The sequence below is a fragment of the Lichenostomus cassidix genome, chromosome 2 (assembly GCF_008360975.1).
Source record: "Lichenostomus cassidix isolate B80296 chromosome 2, HeHo_3.0, whole genome shotgun sequence".
Lineage (NCBI taxonomy): Eukaryota > Metazoa > Chordata > Aves > Passeriformes > Meliphagidae > Lichenostomus > Lichenostomus cassidix.
The window spans coordinates 28,980,937-29,004,617 of NC_139482.1; the positions used below are offsets into that span (position 1 = coordinate 28,980,937).

A 23,681-nucleotide genomic window follows, 5' to 3' on the forward strand; every position below is an offset into this window, starting at 1 on the left:
ATGTCTGATATGAATTGCTCATTTGTCACAAATATATCCATAGTTTACTTAATCTAGGATTCTAAATCTTACTGGTTTTTAAGACAAAGCATTATTTATAAGTATCTGTACCTCAAAAATGTTTTAAATTAGTCTTGATAAAACATGTAAAATGTATATCCTTGTTTCTACTATTAAAAAAATTCAACTACATCTTCAAATGCCAGCCATCAGAAGGAAAAATCAGCATGAACAACATGTTCACCCAAACTACATTTTGTTTACCACTTCTGCTACCTATTGTTTTCCCTCTTTGCCAAATTCTGCTTTCCAACAGTGGTCTCAGATATCACATGAAAAGCAAAGAATGAAAACCAAAAGGTAGGATATCATTGTGAATCTTAAATGAGCAAACTATAGTATTTAATTACATTAATAAAAGTAAAATTAGGAATCAGATTGCAAAGGCAACATAAAAACGTGAGAAATCTAGCTTGTATGCGAGTCAAAGGTACTCTTTCGTATTTTATTTAATGTGAAAGGATCTGAAAGTAACAGTGAACTACAGCCTTCTTACATGTATAAAAAGCAACTGAATGACAACAGAATTTACCAAAAAGAATAATACAATGTGTATGTGATTATTCATAAAATAGGATAATAGATGAATTGATTTATAATAGCAATAAAGTCAACTTTGGAATACAGATCAGCTTTATTTTATAAGGATTCTTTTCATAATTTTTATTCTATGCCCAAGAACAGAACAGTTTGCAATAGTATTTAGGAGAGAAGGCAAACAACTGGGCAGTTAAAGGATTAACACTGAGTTGATACAACCCACAGATAATCCCTAACAATCCCTACGTAATGATTTGATCTGACATGTATGGAAAATGCTTTAAAATAAAGGTTTTTTTAAATATCCTTCTGTATAATATAAGCAGTTCTGAATGCTTATAGCGATGAAAGAGGGATGTAGCTACAAAAGCTTTCTTTAAAATCAGACAACCAGATTGACACAATCCACAAGAAAGTCAGAAGTACAAAACCAGGCAATGGGAGAACAGCTCTTAACACAGTTACTAAAATTCACTGCTACATCAGATGACTGAATCCAAAAATATATCAGAATTAGACACAGATTCATAGAAAAACGTCATGGTTTTCAAAAGGTTTTGAACACAAAAAGGGTGTGTAAGTCCAGAAGCATAACTTTCAAAATCCAAGGACACCTGCAAGTCAAGTAGTTCATGTGTTTGACTCTATGCTCCTGATATACTTTGCTTTTAGAAGAGACAAACTACTAAAACACAGAATCACTAAACCTAAAATACACTAAAACTCTATATACTAAGTTGTCTGACTTACTCTACCCTAACATTACGTGCAATAAAGTTGATGGCTAAATCAGGATGCTTTTTTGCCTCATGCCCTTTTGAAGACATAAATTAACCTCTCCTTTCATATAAAAGTGATTCAGATCAGGAGCCTAACACCCACAACTTATTTAGATATCCTAGCTAGATGTGATAATCAAATTATTATAATATGAAAAGGAATGATTTTCTCTTTTTAAGATTCCAGAGAACTTTGCATTTGTAGGAAAATCTCATCTAGCAGAGAAAAGTTCTTGTGTGGAAGAGGGGCATTTAAAAAAATCTAAAGGCAAACATACCCTGACATATATATAAGCAGCAAAACACCCCACTAAGTCCCACAGATTCTTATTTTCCATAAATTCTGTACTTAGTCTGTCTGTTGTGATAGAAGATAACTTATGAAACTATTACTTGAATAGTCACTGAAATTAAGCTATGTATTGAAAAAAGTGTTGTTTCATCATAAAAATATATGGAATTCTGTGCCTGCCTTAGTTGTCACTCATGCACAGAAAATTACTATAGAACTTGATAGATTTAAATTGCTATAAATGATACCTAGGAAGAGGCTGGAGTTTGTTGAAATTGTACTTCAGAGCAGTTGCTACAGCTCCTCACTAAAACAGGCTTGTATTTTCTGCCTGCCTTTCTTTTGCAGGTTTATTTCCAATTTCCCATTTACTGAGTGTCTGCGCAAAAGTTCTACGGGTTAAGTAACAGATATTTTTTAAAGACCTGTGATTGTCCATTATCAATTTAACTAACTTGTTCAGAATCTTTGTATATTATGCAAACATAAAGAAATTCAAATGCCAGGCTACTTGATCCCAAAGATAGTTCAGGGTAGTAAAAAAGGTTCTACAATACAAAGCATTAACTTCAAATATACAGTGGTTTAGTTTATAATAAAAGAAGAAAATTGTTAGAGGAAATTATGTATTTTTACAATTACATTCTGTTGTGTTATTTTTACAACTTTCATAGACTGCATGTAGAAAATTATGTAACTGAAAGCACAGAACTAAGTATTATATCTAGTAAGAATTCAGCAGAATCTGAAATATCCCAATAATAGAATGGAGATAAAACAAATTAAGAATCTTTAAACTGGAAAAAGTTTCCATTCTTCCTTGTGGTCAGTAAAAGGGGCGGCTCTTCACATTAGAAGTCTCCATTTGCAATAGTTACTGCATCAATCCCCCAAGTAAATCAATTAAACATGAATATTTAAGAGTCCTAACACCTAACTGAGCATAATCGAGACGAGAGGTCATAAGTTGCAGTGAGAGTCGACATAATATTAATCTCATTTGCATTTTTTAAATGCCTAGATTTAATAAAAGAAAGACAGGCACATCAGAAAAATGAAACATGCCTGCCAGATACTGTTGCTTAATTCATTGGAAGGTATACAGTGAAGCAATAGATGAATGACACATATTGTATGCAACTCACAGACACTGCCAGTTCACTTAGAAGTTCATTTTAACAAATGAACAAAAGAGCTCTAAAAATGTCAGCTGCATTATCTGTAACTGCATGAGTTTATTGAGTCTATTTCCAAGTCGTACCTATCACACCCATTCAGTTAGACAAAGACAATTGTTAATGAAGAAATATTTTCTAGTTCAATCTGCTCAACCCCTGCTACAATCTGTATTCAACAGAGCACTTCCAAGTTGCCTGAAGTGAAGTTTTCAAATCTTTAGCAAACATGCTGGAAGAAAGAAACTCCACTCTTCCTGTGCCATACCTTGGTTCCCCATACTTCAAAGTTTGAATCATTTCTCAGGAAGCATTTTTCATATCCCTTGTCAAGCCCAGTTCATCTGTGTCTTAGCTTTCCTGATCCCATCCCTACACATCCAAACCGTATCCCTGTACACTTCCCCGGTCACCTGTCCTTGCTTCCACTGGCTATGCATTTCATTCCTACTCCTCAGTTTAAGATCCTTGCTCAGATCTCAAGACGTCTCTTCCAATCTGAAAAACATTCCTGACAGTGCTGTAACAGGCATCAACCTGTAGGTATAACTGTCAACAGTTACCACAATGTGAAACAAAACTGGGGCCAAAACACCATTACAAAAGCACATTGCACTTTATTATCATACTTTCTAAACAACACTGTTCTCAGTATATAACACATCTCAGTGCACCAGTGAAATCACTGCACACATAATATCCTCACTGCGCTCTTAACAGACCTCATGCAATTACCTACTTCCAATTTTTAAAATGCTATTTTGCATAGAGATGTTTACTCTTACATGTCATATCAAACACAGCCCTGCTTGCTTAAGCTGGAGCATGTGTGTTTCAAAATGAGGTATTTACAGTGCAAATAAAGAGTATGGGTGGAGATACTGTATGGTGCTGAACAGCCTTCATTAATTTCTTTCTTTAATGCCACAAAAAGATGTTAGTTCTAGCTTTCTGAAACAGTGGGGTAGTGGCTTACTCAGGGCACAGTACTATCTTGAAAGTTACATGCACATTGCAGAACTAACTTAATATTCCAGAAGTAAATCTTGGTGTGGCTAGATTTAAAACCATTATTATACCCCTGTAACACAGTTTTCAGTTGATCACATACTGCTGCAAGAATCAAGGTCAAAGCCTCAAGTTTATTGCTACAACATGATGCGTTTTAAAATTCTGAGTAGTGGTCTCAAAATTACAGCATATGCAAGTGTTCAGGTTGGATGATAAAGTTAATGTAGACATGGACACACTTTTGTTACAGCCTCACTCATGGAGTTCAGTGTCCACCATTCTGAGATTTCAGCAAAACTTTGTTTTAACAGCAATAAAGTTGAAATGGCATTTATGTAGAGGATGTTTAACAAACACCTGACAGAACACATTATCTGGTTGTTACTAGGTTGTTATTGATACTGACCAGTACCAGCAATTGTGTAGCCAGCAGGACCAGGGCAGCGATTGTCGCTCTGTACTGGGCGCGGGTGAGGCAACACCTCGAATCCTGTGCTCAGCTCTGGGCCCCTCACTACAAGACAGACATTGAGGGGCTGAAGTGCACCCAGAGAACAGAGCCAGTGGAGGCTCTGGAGTACATGTCCTGTCATAAGCAGCTGAGGCAGCTCCTGGAGAAAAGGAGGTTCAGGACAGGCCTTATCCCGCCCTACAACTTCCAGGAGGCTGTAGCCAGGTGGGAGTTGGCCTCTTCTCCCAGGCAACCAGCAACAGGACAAGAGGAAATGGCCTCAAGTTGTGCCAGGGGAGGTTCAGGTTGGACATCAGGAAGAATTTCTTCACAGGAAGGGCTGTCAGGCATTGGAACACACTGCCCAGGGAGTTGGTAGGCTCACCATCCCTGAAGGTCTTCAAGAAACTGCTGGTCATGGCACTTAGTGCCATGGTCTGATTAACAAGGTGGTGCTGGCTCACAGGTTGGATTGAATGATCTTGGAGTTCTTTTCCAACCTGAATAACTCTGTGATCATTCACAGACAAGCTTTACAATTGTTCATCAAACCAGCAAGTCACCAGCTGCCTTGTATACGTTGTGAGATAGACGTTTACACTTAAAAGAAAAACACATTCTGAACTCTAAGCATTAGAATTGACAAGCAGACTCTATAAAACTGTAAAAAGCTGCTATGTTAATACCAGCTGGCTTTAAATGTCCCTGCACACTGTGATAAAATGCTTTTTTGGTAACTGCATTCCCACCAGTTCAAATTTTAAAATATTCTCTAGTTAATGACCAAAATACTACTGAGCAATAACAATGCTTATTGTTTTCATACTCTTTTCATCTTCAGTCTATCAAAATAAATTGCCATGAAAAAAAGCAGACAATGAAGTCTGTTCCTACCAAGACAAGATCCTTATCTACATTTTTTTTTTAATTATGAATTGAACTTCATGAAGCATTCCCATCACAGTTTGCTTGGCACTCAATTTTAGACACACAGTACCTTCACTATCTGCATTGTCTTCCTCATAACTACAGTAGCAAGCACAATCCCAAATATCCACGAGGCAACTGGGGTCCGTGTAGGCTGCTTGTCTCATTGTAAAAGTATGTGAAAAGCACTGAAATGGAGCCACTCACTCCACTGAGGATCATGCTGCTCTTGGATAGACTGCACAATAATTCAGATTACCTTACATGTCTAGTGGAGAGTGCTTAGTGAAATTTGGGATATGCCAGGAAGAATTTCTAATTATCAATATTTGAGAAATACTACCTGTTCAGGCTAGCCTGCTCAGAATGACCTTTTTGATGAGGAACATGAACAAAATAACATCTGGAAGTATTTTATAGCCCCCACCCCTGTTTAAAAAAAAAAAAAGAAAAAAAGCTATTGTCTGACTTGATGATTCACGGTTGTAATTTTTCTAGTAACTGTCAACTTTCTGTTGCCAATTATTTAAATATCAAAATAATATATTTGCCTGAGGCAATAAAAAGCAATAAAAATACGAGTTGGCAGTTATTACTTACATTATAAAAATCTTGATTCAAAGAGTTCATCCAATTAGCAAAATAATGAATTGCACAGTGTACCTTTTAGCTAAAGTGTTTAATGCTGTTTTCATTTAGATTGTATTTGTGTTTAAGTTCAATAACAGCAAGTGAGAGTGACAGGGATCCACTTTGCAGATCCTGCCATCTGGCACAGGATCCCTTGGAAGAGTCACAAAACATCTGTTTAAGCACCAGATGCTCTCGAGGCAGACAGACTACTTGTGTGAGGGGCACAGAGGGTAAAAGGTCAGTCAGATGGGAGTCACTGGGCTGGAAGATGTCTCCTCCCAAGCACAGCCTCTATACTAGCAGCATCCAGGCCTTTTAGGTTTGACTCGACGAGAACACCCATTCCAGACTACTTCTGCTCCGTATCACTAACCAGAAGCATAGGAGCTGAGTGGAAACTTCTGGACATGGGTGGGAAAGTAAGGGAAACAAAGATAATTTAGAGTACATAACAAAAGTAACAAGTAATTCTGTTGCTGAAGGGTGTAAGGGAAACGGACTATTTGATAATAAAAAGGATGCTGCTGCTGCAGGTGAAAGGAAAAGAGAATTTCCTGAACCGAAAAGATGAAAGGAGAAGGGAAGATTGCCTGGCAAGAAAGGAAGGTGAGCAGCTGTTGTAGGGAGAGGAGAGTTGCTGCTGCTTTCCAGTGCACGAGGGACAGAAAACTGGAGCCCAGGTTAATATTTTAAACCCAGGAACCCAGAAAAAGAGTATCTCCTAGAGTTTCCTAAATTCAGCTGTCTTCACCACGTAAGGTAGCACAGTGAGAGCAGATCAATGCAATGATGCAGTTGCTGCTGAGAACCTTGCAATTACACAATACACATTTTTAGGATTTTACTTCAGTCAAGCTCAAATTTGAGGCCCAGATCAAGCAATTACTCCAGCAATTCCAAGGATAGTTATCCCACAAATCTTTGGTTTCCAAAGAGCAGATATATCAGGTGGACACTCAGCAAAGCACTTCATCATCCTACGTCATCCTTTTGTCTGTCTCACAGGGTAACATCAGGTGGCAGAGGTAGTGACATGGATCTCCTTTATTAGCCTCATATATGGAGTCAGCCCTTTCTGTTTCTCTTTGTTTCTGCTTTGAGTCTTCCAGTCTTACACCAAAGTGCCACCATAAAGCCATCAGGAGTTCCCTGTTCATTCTGATCCTCCCTCTCCTACTCTTCCACCCATAGTAGTTACTCCATGAGAATACCCCAGATAAACTGACTTCATGGAGCCACTTGAGTCTGAGGAGAGAATGTTTTCTAGGAGTCTCTAGCACCACTGCTCCTTTGACTCAGCTGGAGGTGCCAGAATCTCTGGATGGGACTGCATCATCATGGGATGAAGCAAACAGCATATGAAGAACTTCAGGCTGCAGAGCCATCATGACTTCACCATGCTCGTAATAAAGTTCTGCTGCCTATAATTTTGTTCAGTTACAGTAGGCAAAGGCATAATCAAGACTGGGGGCATTTTTCAAACCACATTTTTGAAGAGTGTATAAATAACTCTGTATGGAGAACATCTTTTCCTCATATGTTCACATTACTCACGAAAACTCAGTGGAACTGGTACTGGAGGGACAGTGACCACTGACAGTGACGTCAATGGCAAAGACTATGAGGTTTTATTAATCTATGATAGTATGAGCAGAACATTTTAGTAGTATATTTCACATGGAGCAACACAATATAGTATGAGTCCACAGAGATTCCCTTTGTTATACTAGTGTTACAACTTAAAAAACTAAACAAAAAAAAAAAGAAGCAAAACACCATTAACATATTTAGTATTTGTCAGCTATGATAATGTATTACAAACACTAATCCCAGAGGATTATTTTGGGAAGATCCACCTGAGGCTCTTCCATCTACTCTGCTCAAGTATAGAAGTGGCCTGAAAACATTTCTAATTTCACAGCCTAAAGCAGCAATGAATAACTAAAAAGCTTCGCCAAACCCTGTTCTGGTGAGCCACAGTATAAAACTAGAATTTTACAGTAAAAATGTCTACAGAAATGTCTACATTTCTGAATGTCTAGAAATGTCTACAACTCTTATGGGAGAAGTTTCTTATTCTTGCAAGTCCTAGCAAATCTGCATATTTATTTTGGGATTAAAATTTTACTTTGCAATTTCAAAGGAATATATAGCCTTGCTTTATGTCACCTTTATAACCTTGCTTTAAAATGTTATCATCATTAATAATAAACTTTCCACTGTATTTCAATTCTTTCAGAAGTTTTATTTTTTTTTCAATAGGATATACTAGCATCACTGCAGAACTCAGTTAATTAATGCTGAAACTATTTCTCCCTCAGCATCTCAGATGATAATTGGGTCTCCACTGACCATCAGTCATTGAGAAAAGCTTTTCAACATGCATATGCTGGGAAATATGATGAGTAGCCTGTCACAATCATTTTCATAATTGAGTAGCTGTTATGAATTCCATTTTTGTAAATAGAAGCATAAAACTGGAGGAAATCTACACAGCTTTCCTGTGCAAACTCATGCTCCTGAGCTACACACAATCAAGATATTGAAAAATTGAAGTATCATTACTATGACAATATGGACTGTAAGAACAACTAAACCCTGCTTCTCACCACCAGACAAGCAGACAAACCCTCCATTCTCCTAGGACTCCCAGGTTCCAGGCTTCTACCCAGCCTACTTTAAATTCAGCTTCCTTGAATATAATTAACCAAACCCCACATTGTTTATATACATATTTAAATAATAGAATAAGGTATCAAAATAAATTCTGAAATATTGTGTAATTGATTTGTATGCCACAAATAGAATATATTTTGAAATAAGTGTTTTTCTTAACACTGTAATTGTGGAATATCAAAGGAATGGAATAAATCAAAATCTTGCAAGGTAAAAAAAGGCAAAACAAAACAAAAAAGAAACCAAAAGGCTACTACTCAGCCTAAAAGCTCAGAGTGAGATAGAATATTTCCTCTATTCCAAGCTTATGGTGGAGAATTCCTCACCACTTCTTCTTTCTCTCAAATCTGATCTCATACTTTCATTCCTCCCAGGTCTTCTTACAAAAGATGACAGAGAGACTAAGATCTGTATCTCCAGATCTGGCCAGACATAGCATTCCCTAGATGTGTTCCCCCACACAGAGCATAGAATCAGGGGTCCTGTCATCAGTCACAGATGCAGAGAAATTAATATAAATATGCTTATTTCTAAACCTGATAGCTTGTTGATACTTGAAAAGAGATAAATCACTCTACAAGTATCTCATAATAATCTTCACTTACAATGAAAGCATTAATAATTGCAATAGTATGTATGAAGGCTAAGCAGAAGGCCATTCACCTATCACAGGGTGTGGAAAGAAAAAACTAATAGCACAAATAGTTCAAAAAATCTGAGACACAATAGACTTTAAAGATGTAAAATTCTGTGGGGAGAAAAAAGTGGAATCACACTAAGAAGCTGTGAACTAAAGCTGCGAATCCATATGCATTCCACTCCTCCGCAGATACTGGCCCAGGGCTACTATATGTCTGAAAGAGGGTGTCTGTGTGGAGATTTACGAATTAACTGCACTTCATTTTCAAAAACTGCTATTCATCATTGCGTGGTGTTTTCAACGAGGGCAGTCAAGATAAAATAATTCAGCCAAAGCCACTAACTATTTGCTAACTTGATACTGATGTCAATTCCAGGGTGGAGAAAAGCATAGAAATTAAGGATCGTGGTAGGCCAATTTCACAAGAATTTTGCAGAAAACACTATTTTCTGATTTTTACAATGCCTTTTCTGCTACTTGAATTTTTCCTACAGTTTGCTCTTTCTCTTTGTTCATATTAAAAACATTGTATCCTAGTTTCTTCTTTACTGAGAGACGCTGATAATCTCCAGCAAGTGGGAAAGATGGAATAATCTTTCATTAAGATCATAATCTGCATCGCTGGTACTTTTATTTACATCTGACAGTTCAAACAAAAAAGAAGACTTCTGTAGTTGCAACCACTTCAGCCTTCTCCATGCCATGATGAAAAGATACAGTTAAGAATAATACAATAGCACACCGTGTTTCAATATAGGGTGCATTTGTAACTCCTGGTAGGCCTTGAGTGTTCATGCACAGATGAGCATGTTTAGGAATGTCTTGTTTCAAAATAAATATTAGAAACTTGAGTAATAAACATGTAATTATCATCTGGATAAAAATGCCTAAAATCCTACTGACTCTGGCTATAATTATAGTAATAAAAGTATTGCTGACTGATGAAGAAATGTACTATTTATGCTGCAGGGATTGCAAATCAACACTTTTTTTATACTCAGTCAGTTAAAAATCCAGTCTGCATTATAAAACTTCACTGGTATATAAAATAATTACTCATTGGTATATAAAATAACTCACCTCTGGACTGCAGTGATTAATCCTTCTGGCTTTCTCCTATTGTATTATCTTTTTATTATTATCTATATTATTGTCATGATAATAAACTCATCAATTCAAGACAATACTTGGTCATTACTGGATAAAACATGTTTATGTGAAATTTATGCTCATTGTCCTAAATCAGATCTTCAAGATATCTTTCTTATGTGGTAAAACATTGTCTACTGAGATTAGAGCAAATATTTCCAAACATGCCTACAAAGCTCAACCCTTAGAAACCTCTTATCTTATTTTAATATGATATCTTTAATCTTATTTTGCTCACTATATCCCTGGAGTGAATATTAAAAAGAAGACCTATTTTACAGTTGCCAAGTGGGGATACATCATCTGAACTGCAAACTTAAATTTAAATGCTTTAGATCTTCTAGAAAGATTAAAAACGTGATGGTATTTTCATCTATATTTATGAAGTACTTATTGATAGAGTTTCCAAGTTCTGTCAGTAGAAGCACCTTCCCTCATCCAGAGATGATTTGGTTATTGCAATGCTTTTCCCGTTCTCAGTGGAAGAGTTGTGGGCCATGGTCTACATTCAGTTGAGCCAGCTTTTAATTAATTTTACATTAGATGCCATTTTGAGAAAACAGAGAGGAAATAAACTGTTCACTGTAGCAATTTTCCATTTTAAAATACAAAGGTTAACTCAAATGCCAGAACTCAAATAATAAGGAGTTTCAGAGCAGACTATTTCAGGATATTTTTGCATAAAGCATTTTAATAGCATATGACTATTCACTCTTTTGCCCCACAAGACCCATTGGGAACAGTACTAACAAGTGTGGCAAACTACCAAGACTGGTAAAATGATCATGGACTCCACTGTCTACTCCACCCATGCCATAAAAACCCAAGCTCATTGCTACTGCCCTACTCCCAGTCTTTTTTCTTTGTCTCTCCTGCAATGTTCTCTCCTGTCTTGCCTTTTTTCTCCCCCTCCAACTAAAATATCTCTTTACCCCTTATCCTCACTTCTTGACACCAGGTGCCCAAGCTGAGGAGAATTAAGAACACATGACAACCACATTGTACACAGTTATCAAATGGGAGCAATGAGCTGCAGTGTGTTCCCTGGGAAAAAATGTCAAAGCCCGTGTGGGGTCTGTTCAAAGTCTTTGTGAAAACGACAGCCATAAAGAAAGCTGAAACCCAGGAACAATAATCCATGATGAATACAGAGCAATGTCTGCAAATTTCAGGGCTGTAACTTTCACTATCATCAACAGTGTATGTACAAGAGAGAGTGTTTATAGAGCTGAATCACTTGGCTAAATCTGGATTAGTCATCAAATCACATAATATCCTGATTTGGAAGGGAACAACTGGGTTCACTGAGTCCAACTCCTCGCCCTGCACAGGCTAACTCAAACGACATTATTAGCCCCTGGTTTTGTTCAGGGCTGAACATTCAAATCCATCTCTTTTAGAAACACACCAGTTCCAAGCTCTTACAGACATGGCTACAAGGAGTTGCTGGCACATGAAACCACACTGGCCCTTCCACTAGAAATGCAAACCTTGTTAACAACAAAAGCAGCAGTACAGCTGACAGAACTCCCAACTTACCTTTGCTGTTGATGTGGCTGACACACAACCTGTCTATGAAAACTTTCAGCAGCTATTTTCTTACACCACTGAACTTCACCCCAACTCTCACTCTTGGGATGAACTATTTCAGCAAAGAGATTACACTGTTTAGCATAGAAAGACAGGTTTTTCCAATTCATGCCAGAAAAAGTGGGGTGGCAAGGTACCTTATAGCAAAACTTGTGATCAGTCTGGTAAGGAATTAATGAAAATGAGGAAATCATTTGAGTTCACTAGGCCAATTATTCAATAATTATGATCTAGAAAGATCATAATTAACATTTGTTGGATGATTCTAGGCAGTAAAATGCACTTTTCTCTGTCTGGGGAAAAATCCTAAACAAACTGCAAACAAGTCACCTAAGCTTTAGTAGAATGTAAAAAAGCTAAGAGGCTGCACCTACAGAAAACTATAATTGTTACCTTGTCCAAAATTTCTATTTATTGCAAAATTTATGTAAAATCTGAAAAAGTGACATGCCAGTAAGAGTTACTATTAAGTTATTCAGCAAAATCTTACATAAACTGGATGTAAATGCATGGTTACCTCTTATTTATTAACACCTAAGTACTTAAAACTGGGTTTGGAGTAAACTTTAGTAAGTGGAATTTTGACATAAAAACAAACATGCATAAGGGAACTTCAGAGTGCAGCAAATCACCCAAAAACATTTTGAAGCTTTATAAACAAAGCAGACTCATTGCCTCACCAAAAGATTTAGAAACAGTACATGCAGAAAACATATACTTCCATAAAAAATTAACTCTCCATGCTATTTCTTCTAGAGAAATGCCAGTTTAAATTATTTTCCTAAGAAGAGTATAGATGGCATAGAAACAGTACTATCAATTTCAATATAACTTTTAAACAAGAATTTGGTATGGCTTAATGAGAATGGGCTTGAATTTACTCTTGAGCTACATCATATTGCAATACACATCAGGGCAAGCCACCCTTTAAAGACCTGAGTCAACACCTAAGGCACTGACAAAATTCTTTCAATTTGGCACGTGACTAATGCCAAGCAGAGATTGTTGTTCAGAAGTAGGTTTTCACCAGTAAACTCTTATCAATTTAGCAGTTAGGTCATGTTGCAGAAATGTCAGTTTTAAACCTTCTGAAGGTTTATTTTTGGTATAAGCAGGTATCAGTCACAGACTGCAACTCTGAGCATATCCACTAGTTGGAGCACAGTTAGTCTCACTGAAGCTTCAACTTTGCTCACTGAAAGTAGAGAGCTCCTAAACTGCACACCCTTCACAGTATCAGTATAATTATAACTGATCATCTACTCCTATGCATACAAATAATGGTTTCTATCAGACCAAACCCACTGGCTAGAGATGAAGGGTGGGACCTGAAAAGTGACCCACAGCCTTACATGGGTCTCCCACAACTGACCTAGAACCATGCTCTGCTTAGAGTTTCATTTACTTCACCCTCTCCTACAGGATCAAACACCTGTATACGAGTTTACTACGCCATACATGGAACATTAATACTCTGCCTCACCTCCCTTTGCCTTCCTGAAAATGTTCATGTGATAAAATATTTGCTGGTACAGTAAGTTTCTCCTAAAGACGCACTTACAGTACAGAATAACAAAATGGGCAAGTAGTCTGAGAGCAAATATATCACAAATAAATCACAAAATCCTTTCCTATCCCAAAGTATCTCCTCTTTTAGGCTCCCATTCCCTAAAGAGATTTTAAAAATATTACAATCTCTCTTTTCTTTGCTAATGGATAACACAATGCCTAAAGACTGTTTTCAACATAAAACATTTTATTTATAACAAACTCATCACCTCTACTTACACAACTTCGGAATACTCCAAATACAAAGTTTTCACTGGAAACCTTTCCCATACAAATTTTTGGGTAACTACACCCTTCATACCAACCAAGGACTTAAATCTCCAAAACTTATGTTGCTTTATACACATACATCTAGTAGAGAAGGAGGGAAAATGTTCTAATTGAAATTTATTATCTACGGAATGAAGAGAAGCTGCACATGAACAGGAGTCTTCACAAGAAATGGAGTTTCACCCTGACCCTGACCCTCTCAAGTCCTTGAAAGAAGAAATTTAACTTTTGCACAAGGAACTAATACCTTCTCCGCTTCCAAAGGCAGAGTCAAAAGAGGGAGGAAATTCACTCTCTACTTCAGAGAAAAAGGCACATGCTGTCCCTTTTGACAACACCAACTACTTTGGTTTATGAACTCCACGAGCTCATAAACATAATTATGCCATAATTCCATGCAAAAATCTTTGTGCCTTGAACATGGCAAACATAGAGCACACTTTGAGGACAAAAATCAAAAGCTGAACTATGGAACTGGTATCTGACCTAGTCAAAGGAAAGTTCTGAAGCCATTTTACCTTGTTTTGAATAATGAAAGACCTTGGAGGACAGACAGAAGCATCTAAAATTGCACAGTTCTGGGAGCAAGTGACCATAAAAGTTGGCGTGTAGTCAGTCTTCATTATACTGCTGTTGTTTAAGTAGAAATTACACATTATCTCCATCTTTCATATCTTTTGCTAAATTTTTGCCTACAAAATTAAACCCTTGGTCTGCCAAATTTAAGCACAGAACATTGGAATTAAATACACAAGTGAGAGACACTTGAGCTCATAGCCCCACAAGAATGGAAAGACTGAGTCAAGGAAAAAGCTCAAGGCAGAGGCTCTGCCAAAAATGTGCATTTGTGGTGCTGCCAGTACCACACAGGTTGAATAAAACTCAAATGTAAACAATCCCATTTTTTAAAATATTCTGCTTGCTAGAAATTTCAAAGATCAAAAAAGTTACAAATCAAGCAGATTTATATAAGGACATTGTGAAGTAATGGGCCCTGATGCTCAATAGAAAGTATGACATCTGAGATGGTGAGAAAGTACACTGCAAGGCTTCGAATATAAAAATTGGCTTAGGAAAGCAACTCGTCAAAGAATGTTTTATAATCAAATTTAATGAGTTCAGGCTGAAAATGTTGGAAAATCTGTAATGGTGACATTTTCCACTTTTATTCATTTTAAGTATTCGATTGGAAAATAACTTCCAGGAAATAGTTCACAACAAAATTCAGATGAAAATCACTACCCAATGGAGATTTCATATGATCTACATGTCTTTCTCTGACTTCTGTTAAGCCTCAATCCATGCATTTCCATGTCTTAAGAGAACAGTATCATCTAACTTCAAACACTCTGCATCTCACAGTCTTGAGATAAGAACATATTTTCATATTCAGATGTTCCAAAACATACTTAGATGAAAGCCAGCTGAAATGTTTAGAAACTTAACATTAGTGAGACGTTGCCACAAGATTTTCTCCTGTTATCTTTGAATGTTAAAAAATAAATAGCCCTCAGCAACCACAAGCAAACAGCAGAATGCACTGTGATTATCCTGGCCTTATCATTAATGAAGAGAAACAACACATATTTATTGGCTGTAAGTGAATTTGTTTACATGTCTCTTACTTGGACGAGATGCTTTTTTCAGCAGGAAGATAAGTGAGGCAAGTGGCTAAGGAGAGCTCATGGCTGACAAAGGCAGAAGCAAGTGTTAGGAACTGTTCTTAGACATGAGAATGTTCTTCCATCATTCCTCCATAAAGACTGAGATATAGAGAATGTGACTGGAGGGACGGAGCACCTCTCCTATGAGGAAAGCTGGAGAGCTGGGATTGTTTCATCTAGAAAAAGGAAGTCTCCTGGGAGACCTTATAGCAGCCTTACAGTACCTAATGGGGGTTTATAAGAAAGATGAGGATAAGCTTTTTAGTAAGGCCGGTAACAATACAACAAGGGGTACCAGTTTTAAACTAAAAAAGGGTAGATTTAAATTAGATATAAGGCGGAAGTTTTTTTACAGTGAATATGTTGAGACACTGGCACAGGTTGCCCAGAGAGGAGGTAGATGCCTCATCCCAGGAAACATTCAAGATCAGGCTGGACTAGAGTCTGAGCAACCAGGTTTAGTGGACTATGTCCAGGCTCATTGCAGAGCAGGTGGACTAGATGACCTTTAAAGGACCCTTCCAACCAAAACTATTCTAAGATTTTATGGTACAGGAGATGAAAACACACAACAAAAAACCCCACACATGGGAGCTCAAAGATAGTCAGTATGAAATATGTTGTGCCATTCTTAATTGAAAACCTATACTGAAAATACAAAAGCTCATTAGAAAATTAACACAACAGCAAGCTCTTAACATTTTCAAAATGCCTCTTAAGCACACAAAACATTTTTAGTAAGCTTCTTTGTTACTGTTGTTTTATATAATCAGAGCTAAGCCAGAAAAAACCAGATGTATTCTGTACTATAGGCATTTTAGTTACCTGGTAAATAATGCATCTCAGGGATAGCATGTAAGCCAAGTGAGAAGACTAATTTCTGATGCTCAGCTTAGACAGCAAAAGAGTACAATCATCACTTTATGCCAAGAATTGCAGCACTAACAACTCAAATGTACAACTGTCATTAAAAGATGCAATGGACTTCAGATGTTTCTGTCAGGCAAGCTAGCAATGGGAAAAAAAGTTAAAAGCCATTTGTTTGCAAACAAAATTTTGTGTCAAAATCCTTTCATCTAAAATGTTTATGTTTCCATTAAGAGATAGCAGGTCAACATCAAAGCTTTAACAAGAAATAAAAATCACAATAACTCATACTATCAGATTTGAAGATGAAACTCAGATTTAATGCTCATAGCATTTGTTTTTGCAAATGGTTCCAATGCCATGTTTAATACACTGCCCAGAATAGTTAATACCGACATACTTTTCCAAGTTGCTATGTTGTATATTACATACCTTCCTTTCCTCCAGACAGTTTGGTACTTCACCTTAAATCCACTTGTTCCCCAAAATTCTAGTCTATGCCATTAAGCTATTTTAGAGCAATATGTTTTATACAGTTAAAATATCCACATAAGAAACAGTTGGCAACCCATATTGACTAATATTGTCAGAATGGCTGAACTGAGGTATAAGAGCAAGCATGTTTAAAGGCCATTTCATGAAGTCACAACCTTTAAGATACGTCTACATGCCTTAATCATTTTGGCTGACAAACTGATGGAAGAACTCGAGTTTCTCCAATTATAAGTTCAATAGCTGAAACAAGTCTAAAAAGGTCATGTGTAAAAGGCATAAAATATTAACCTCATAGCTTCTGTGCAGCTTGTTAAACTCCTAGAACTTCTAATAGCAGAGACAAATTGAACAACTTTCTGACCTTTGTCTGATAAAAACCTACACAGTTATTTAATGAAAGCCCAAAAGGTTACCAACTATTTTTCTTAAAAGCCCATCTTCCTCAGACTGGGAATATGGTACTGCACTTAGAAATTAGTTTGTGGAAACACTTCATTTGAGTGCTTTTAGAAGAGCTGCAAATCTGTAAGAAATCCACTAGTTTGTTACCTGTTTTGGCTAGAAGAGGAGGAAGACTTGAGGAGAAACAAGGAAAGGCAAGAGAGAGAGGTAGACACACTAAAACTCTGAAACAGAAGAATAGCAATCCCAGTTTGTTGATCCATATTATCCAGTATCAAGCTTCAGGATATCTACTAAAATGAGCAGCAGCACAGACACGCAGCTGTATTTCCCACAATGGGATGCACCAGTGTTGCAAGCAAAAGTGAGGTTGCAAGGTTCTGTATTTATAACCTTTCCTGACTCAAACCCCAAAGCTTAACCAACATTTTGGTTAAATTTTAACTAATACATTTCTTAATTCACTAATGTTCCAGAGACACATTCTTTTTTAATTTCTTGACATCCTCTGAATGGTACAAAACAGATGCAAAAGGCTATTTTGATCAAATATATTTCAGTTCAAAATACAAAGCCATCTAGCTTGTTTATAATTTCTGTATATATTACATAGCTTAAAAAAAAACCATTCACACATCAATGTATTTCTTTGGAAGTACTCAAGCTTTTCAAATATTAAATTTACAACTGATTTTCTGAAGTTAAGTAATATGAATGCCTCATTGACAGAAATCTTAGAAGGACTTTCTAACAATTTTGTTACTAATATGTAAAAGTTATAGAAATATCGTATGCTAACAGGCAGTTGTTACAAACAGCGTGACTAAATCTGTACTTAAAAACTGTGCTATTTTCAGTTCCTGTAGTTACTTGTAGTATTATTTTACAAATCCATGTTTGTAAACCTTTTTCATCATATCAGTTCTACTTATTGCAAAATAGGCATTCATGACTGGTTGCAGATAGTACTAATAATTAAGGATAAAAATGTTTCAAGTCTCCATAAATATCAATCTCTGTTTTTACTGGTGAATGACTGGCTATGAGTTTGTATTTAGAAACCTACAGATGCTGATTTCTATGAGGCTACCCATATAGAAAGTTTCAAACTGATTTGGTTTTCCTCTTTGCCCCAAACTCTGAGGAAACAAGATGACTCCGGCTCATCACACAATTTGCACAATTTTCCTTGATGAAGGAGTGAATAGCCCGCAGGATCATGATACTTAAAAATTCAATTTCTGTCTCTTGAAAATACTAAACAGTAATTACTTGGCCTTAAGGATTTCTAGGAATAAACATAGGTTTCCAGATTCATTACAACCTATTATGTCATTGCAGCTGAAAAAAGTATCATCTTGAGAAAAGAGAGATCTCCAGGTATCCCAATCATTTTAATCAGATTATAATAATTTGACCAATACTATGCTGATTATTAAATGAATTAAGAAGCATGCAGGGGTAATGTAAGGCAGAATCTATTTGTTTTTAATGAGTTTCCAAAGTTTTATTTTGTGATTTTACTACATTTGCCCTCCAGGCTCATTATCCCACTACTGGTTGCCAAACCACCTTCTACTTTGTGGATTATCCCATTGAGGGGTGTGTTCCCTCTTTTGAGAATCACTGCCTTAATGTTTACCCATAATACTATTTTAAGGGGTCTTTGATGAAAAAGAAATCACAAATGTTTACCTTTGGGGTTTACCAAGTCAGACATAAAACAGTTCTAGCACACTAAGTATTTCTTGAGCCATCAACCACACTGCAGATGGGCCTCTTGTCTTCAAAAAATCTTTAAGGCTACAATAAGTGTCCAGTATCCTTGCATAAGAAATTAGTCTCCTTTTAGTTTCAAGCAGCTTCATAACGATTATTCTACTACATCATTTGTCTCCTCTTAGTGTGTGTACTGTGATTTTTCTGGCTGTCAGTGAATAGTTTCTTCATCTTAACCAAATAGAAGTTCCAGAGGCAAAAGTATTTGGGCTCACCTTACCTTAGGCAAGCCTTAGCACATATTTGCTGCTCTGATACAACATTTTGTCAGTGCTTCTCTGAAGTAGGATTATTTTAAATTAATACAGTTCTATTACCAAGATGTATTAATGTTACTTTCTTATTTTAAAGCTTTCTGTGGCTTCATATGTCCATCCAAATGTGCTTTATTTTGGATGATTACCGGTCCTATGAAAAGTATCTATGAAAAGTTATTACTGAGACTTACAAACCAATATTTTATTACTGCAGTCTTTACAAGGTGCTGAATTTGAACTCCCATGCTAGGAAATGCTGCTTGTATTTTCTTTTTATGTGTGCTGATTATTTTTTGCAATTCAGTCATAAGATGACATATTTTATTTTTAAAGGCAGAATAGCAGTATATAGAGAAAATAGTATTTTTTAAAAACATTACTGTCATATTCAAGCATAAACCCATTAACTACCTAAAATATGTTTAATATTCTGTGTGTGTGTGAGAGATCAATGCCCAAGTTCACTACTATTCCATTGTTCAGAATATAGAACAAGAAATTACTACCACATGCAGCTGAGGTGTCCTCCCAAAACTTTTGGCTCCAATGATATAAATCAATGCTTTTAATATATTTCCAGACCTGCATGGAGGCACTGATTTCACATTAGCTTTCATATTATTTGGGTTTTTTGCAGTTCTAAGACTCCTTTTAAGTAAAATTTTCTTTATTTAAGAATAACTTGGCTTCATTTTATAGGTTTTCCTCCTAATACTCAGAATTTTCTTCCTCCATTACACCCTACTAGACTATTACTAAAACAAAGATTCTTATTCTAATATATAATAATATCATACCAGTCATTGCTATTTCCAAGGTGAACTTCTCATTAAATTAAAGCAGGTGGAATTTTACTAACATTTTCATCAACACATGCCAGTAACATCTTCCATAAAAAAAATGGACCTTGCTCCCTTTTTTTAATTCCCCTTGCCTATCAGCTATTTCCTTCAAACTATCTGAAAAAACCTCAAAAACTAATTCCATAAGTTCAGACTCTGGATTCTGAATACTCTTTTCACCTTTGTATTTTGAATGTGTAAACCATTAACATTGCAGGACTGTTTTAGAAAAGAAAAAAAAAATATTTCATGAGTGACATTTAAATTAACAGTATTTTCAGGATGCAAACTAGAAGTTTTATGAAGTGGATCCAATCTATGTATCAATATCAGTAATGGGGTATTCTATGCATGATGTTTATGAGAGAAATAACTATTTGTGTACCAGCTGCAAACATGCACTTCTTTTGAGCAAATGAAAGGTAAAAAGCAGGTCATTTATACATTAAAGCCTTTTTCTTTAATTCTGCTGATTAGCTTCTTGGTGCATCAAACAGTCACAAAAATATTAGATAGCTTTTTCTAAATACGAATAAATACTGCATTTAAGAAGTGAAAAGAAAGACTTTTTCTTAGGGTTTCACAACTCCTTCAATACGATCAAAACTGAACTTCTTGGTTCCAAAAGCAACTAATCTCCACTTCTAAAATGTAAAAAAAAAGTCATATTTTCAAAAAAATATTTATTTCAACAAATTTACTTTTCTAATGCAAAATCTGACAGACTGCCCCCATATTCTTTTATATCATCACATCATCACATCCACTTAATCATATAGCCCTTCTAAACATAACATAATTTCACCTGAATATTACTATGGCCATGTATTCCACTGAATTCCTCATCCCCTACATTTTATCCCTTTTTTTTTTAATACATAAATGTGTATCTATCAACCCTGTATGTTAGGTAGTGATGATATAAACCTGTCAGCTAGAGGAAAGGTCCATGAAGGAACCTGTCATCACTCTTTTCCTGAAATGAACAATAGCTTTCTGGGACTTCTTGAAAGCATCTAATGACAAAAGTTATTGCAATAACATGCTATCCTGCACTAGCAGAGGTGCTTTTTGTGTTTCTACTTCTTCTGGACCTCCCATCATGCCTATACAAGATTCCATCCTCAAGCATGGAATTCACCTACAGATTCATCTATTAATGGCTTGTACTAGAAGTAAAATACCTCAGAGACTCTCAAGTTATGCTCTGGACTTCAAATTAAAAAAAAAAAAGAAACTGTTTTAAAGATGTCTTTTCACGTAACAAATTGCTCTTGTCCACAGTCTCTCAGTCCCACCCAGAACAGCATTAACTTTTGGGTTATATAATTTCTAGATTGACACATGAAGTCTTTCCATAGGTCTTCACCTCGAGACAATTATGTTCTATACAGATCTGCAGCCAAAAGTAAACTTGATACATCTATCACATATATAAAAATTATCTGTACAACCTATTCTTCTGTTATCTATCAAAATACTGAAAAGCAGGAACCCAAGACTACATCCTTGTCTTTGTGAGCATGGACATGGACATGTTTTAAAGTCATTGTAAAACAAGACAGCTAGAAGTAGTTTACTTACTTGGTGAAGTGTTTTACTCTATATAAGACCTTTTCCATGCTAATAATTGATGATTCTGCCTGCAGTGATCTTACATAATGATTCTAGCTTTTTATTTTCAAAAAATGGAGGCAGCAGTCTGCTGCAATGCTCTTATCACCACAGATCAAGAATTCCCACTCAGATCTCATACTGCTCTTATATATGCCTGTTAATACTAAAATGTCTTGGTGCCATGCCCACTAAAATACACTGAAGATTAAAAAAGACTGTCATTTCTTCCAGGGAAACAGTCAGCTTTACTAGCTGTTGCTATCCACATATGTCTATTTGATTCATTTGCATATAAAATCATATATATACACAATGAAGTCTAAAAGGAAAAACACTATAGTTAGACTAGAGCAGTATTTGAAGTGTTACTTTTTACCATTATAAGGTGACTCTTAGAGCTATGTTTCAATAGTTATTTAAATGATTTTTACCAAAGAAAGACAGAATTCACCCAGAAAAAAAATGAGATTTGATAGCACCAGAAAGAAAACTGAAAACAGCTATATGCCCTTCAATGTTTCAAACAAGAGACAAACTAATGTCATATAATAGTAATATTCATATTCTGCTCACAATAGAAAGTCTATAAAAACACAAACTGATAGGCATTGACACTTACAGCTCTTAATAAAGCTCTTAATAAAGAATTTGATAGGAAAAATCAAGTGCTTGGTACACCAGAAAAAGATATAAAATTAAAGCACGTTTATTCAATTATATATAAACCCAAACATATAATTTGGTCTAAAAAAATCAGTTAAGAATACTTGTTCTTCATTATTAAAATTTCCGTGGAATATTTACCTTACTTCAGTCAACTTACTGTTGACTGAGTTAAGAAGGTGCGAAACTGTATCTGCACTGGAGGCAAGGCAGCCCACTCTTCTGGTTGACAGAACATGCTTCCAGGGCAAAATGGTTTATATTTAAATAGCATTTGTGAGTACAAAGGATGTTGGAGTCCTAACTCTTTTTGCCTCCAGCTGAGGCAATTTGCTGCTATTACAGACACTGTTTCAACACCTATATGCCATGCCCTTCCTGTCACCTGAGTACCAAACACTGTTTAGATGAGGGACATAAAATACTGCAGAACCACTGATTGAAAGTACTTTTTCTATTTTTATCTTTTTTTTAATGCTGAAAAAAGCAAGTTCCCAAGCAGAAAAGCCAAAAGGGTCCTGATATTTTCATGCACTTTTAAAAAATGTTTACCATTTATTCCTCTCTAATCAAAAAGCTTACATTTTTGTCTGTAAATACAGGCTTGTCTGAATTTTGAACAAGAACAGGCAAGAATCTTCCCTAAAAATCCTCTTCATGTCATATTTATTTCCCTTTGATTTTGTTTTAAATGAAGATTCTACCATTAATCACATAAATTGAAAAAGAAGATAATTTGCACACAGAAAGATAATTACATACCTTATACTGGATAAGGAGACCATAAACCAAAATGTTTTTCTTTTTAGTTTCTCTTGCAAATTTCTTGATAGTAGTTAGGTCTTCCATTCCAATGCTGAAAGAATTATTTTCTGAAATATCCAGATGCACCTGTAAAGGAACAAATGAGGAAAAAACAAAATCCACTTTTTCCATAGTATACCACTCTAGATTGATGGTTTTTAGTATCTCTTTTTTATGTGTTAAGCACACATAAAAATACAGACTAACAAAGGTTTTTCTTAGATAGCTTCTATTACTATTGAATTCCACTACTTATACATTTAGTGACATGAAAACTATTTCTTTTCAAAGCACAATGAAACCAATATGCCCAAACATGTCATCCATCTTAAAAATATTCAATTAAATTAGAAAAAAACCCAGCATTCTTTTCTAAGCTCCAGACTAACTTTCACAGGTTTTGGTTTTGTTTGTTTTTTTTTTTACTATCAGAGGACTGCAGAATACATGGCCTTTCCTAAGAATCTTGAATTTTTTCAAGACAGAACTAAATTCTTTGAAGCTTAATTGGAAATTCACCATCTTTTCA

At 35.9% G+C, this 23,681-nt stretch overlaps 1 protein-coding gene across 5 annotated transcripts in view; it reads right to left on the reverse strand.

Moving 5' to 3' along the window:
- Positions 1–23,681, reverse strand: part of CRPPA (CDP-L-ribitol pyrophosphorylase A) — a 106,400-nt gene that overhangs the window by 19,630 nt on the left and 63,089 nt on the right. For 4 of the 5 annotated variants that reach the window (XR_014849761.1, XM_085050839.1, XM_085050838.1 and 1 more), the window contains exon 9: positions 23,111–23,239. Coding sequence is in view for 3 of the 5 variants with exons in the window: in XM_085050839.1 (XP_084906965.1) it covers positions 23,111–23,239 (129 nt within the window). In the remaining 2 variants the exon portion in view is untranslated. Of the gene's footprint in view, positions 1–8,870; positions 9,027–23,110; positions 23,240–23,681 lie in introns of all 5 variants that reach the window. The other variant, XR_014849763.1, reaches the window with a different exon arrangement.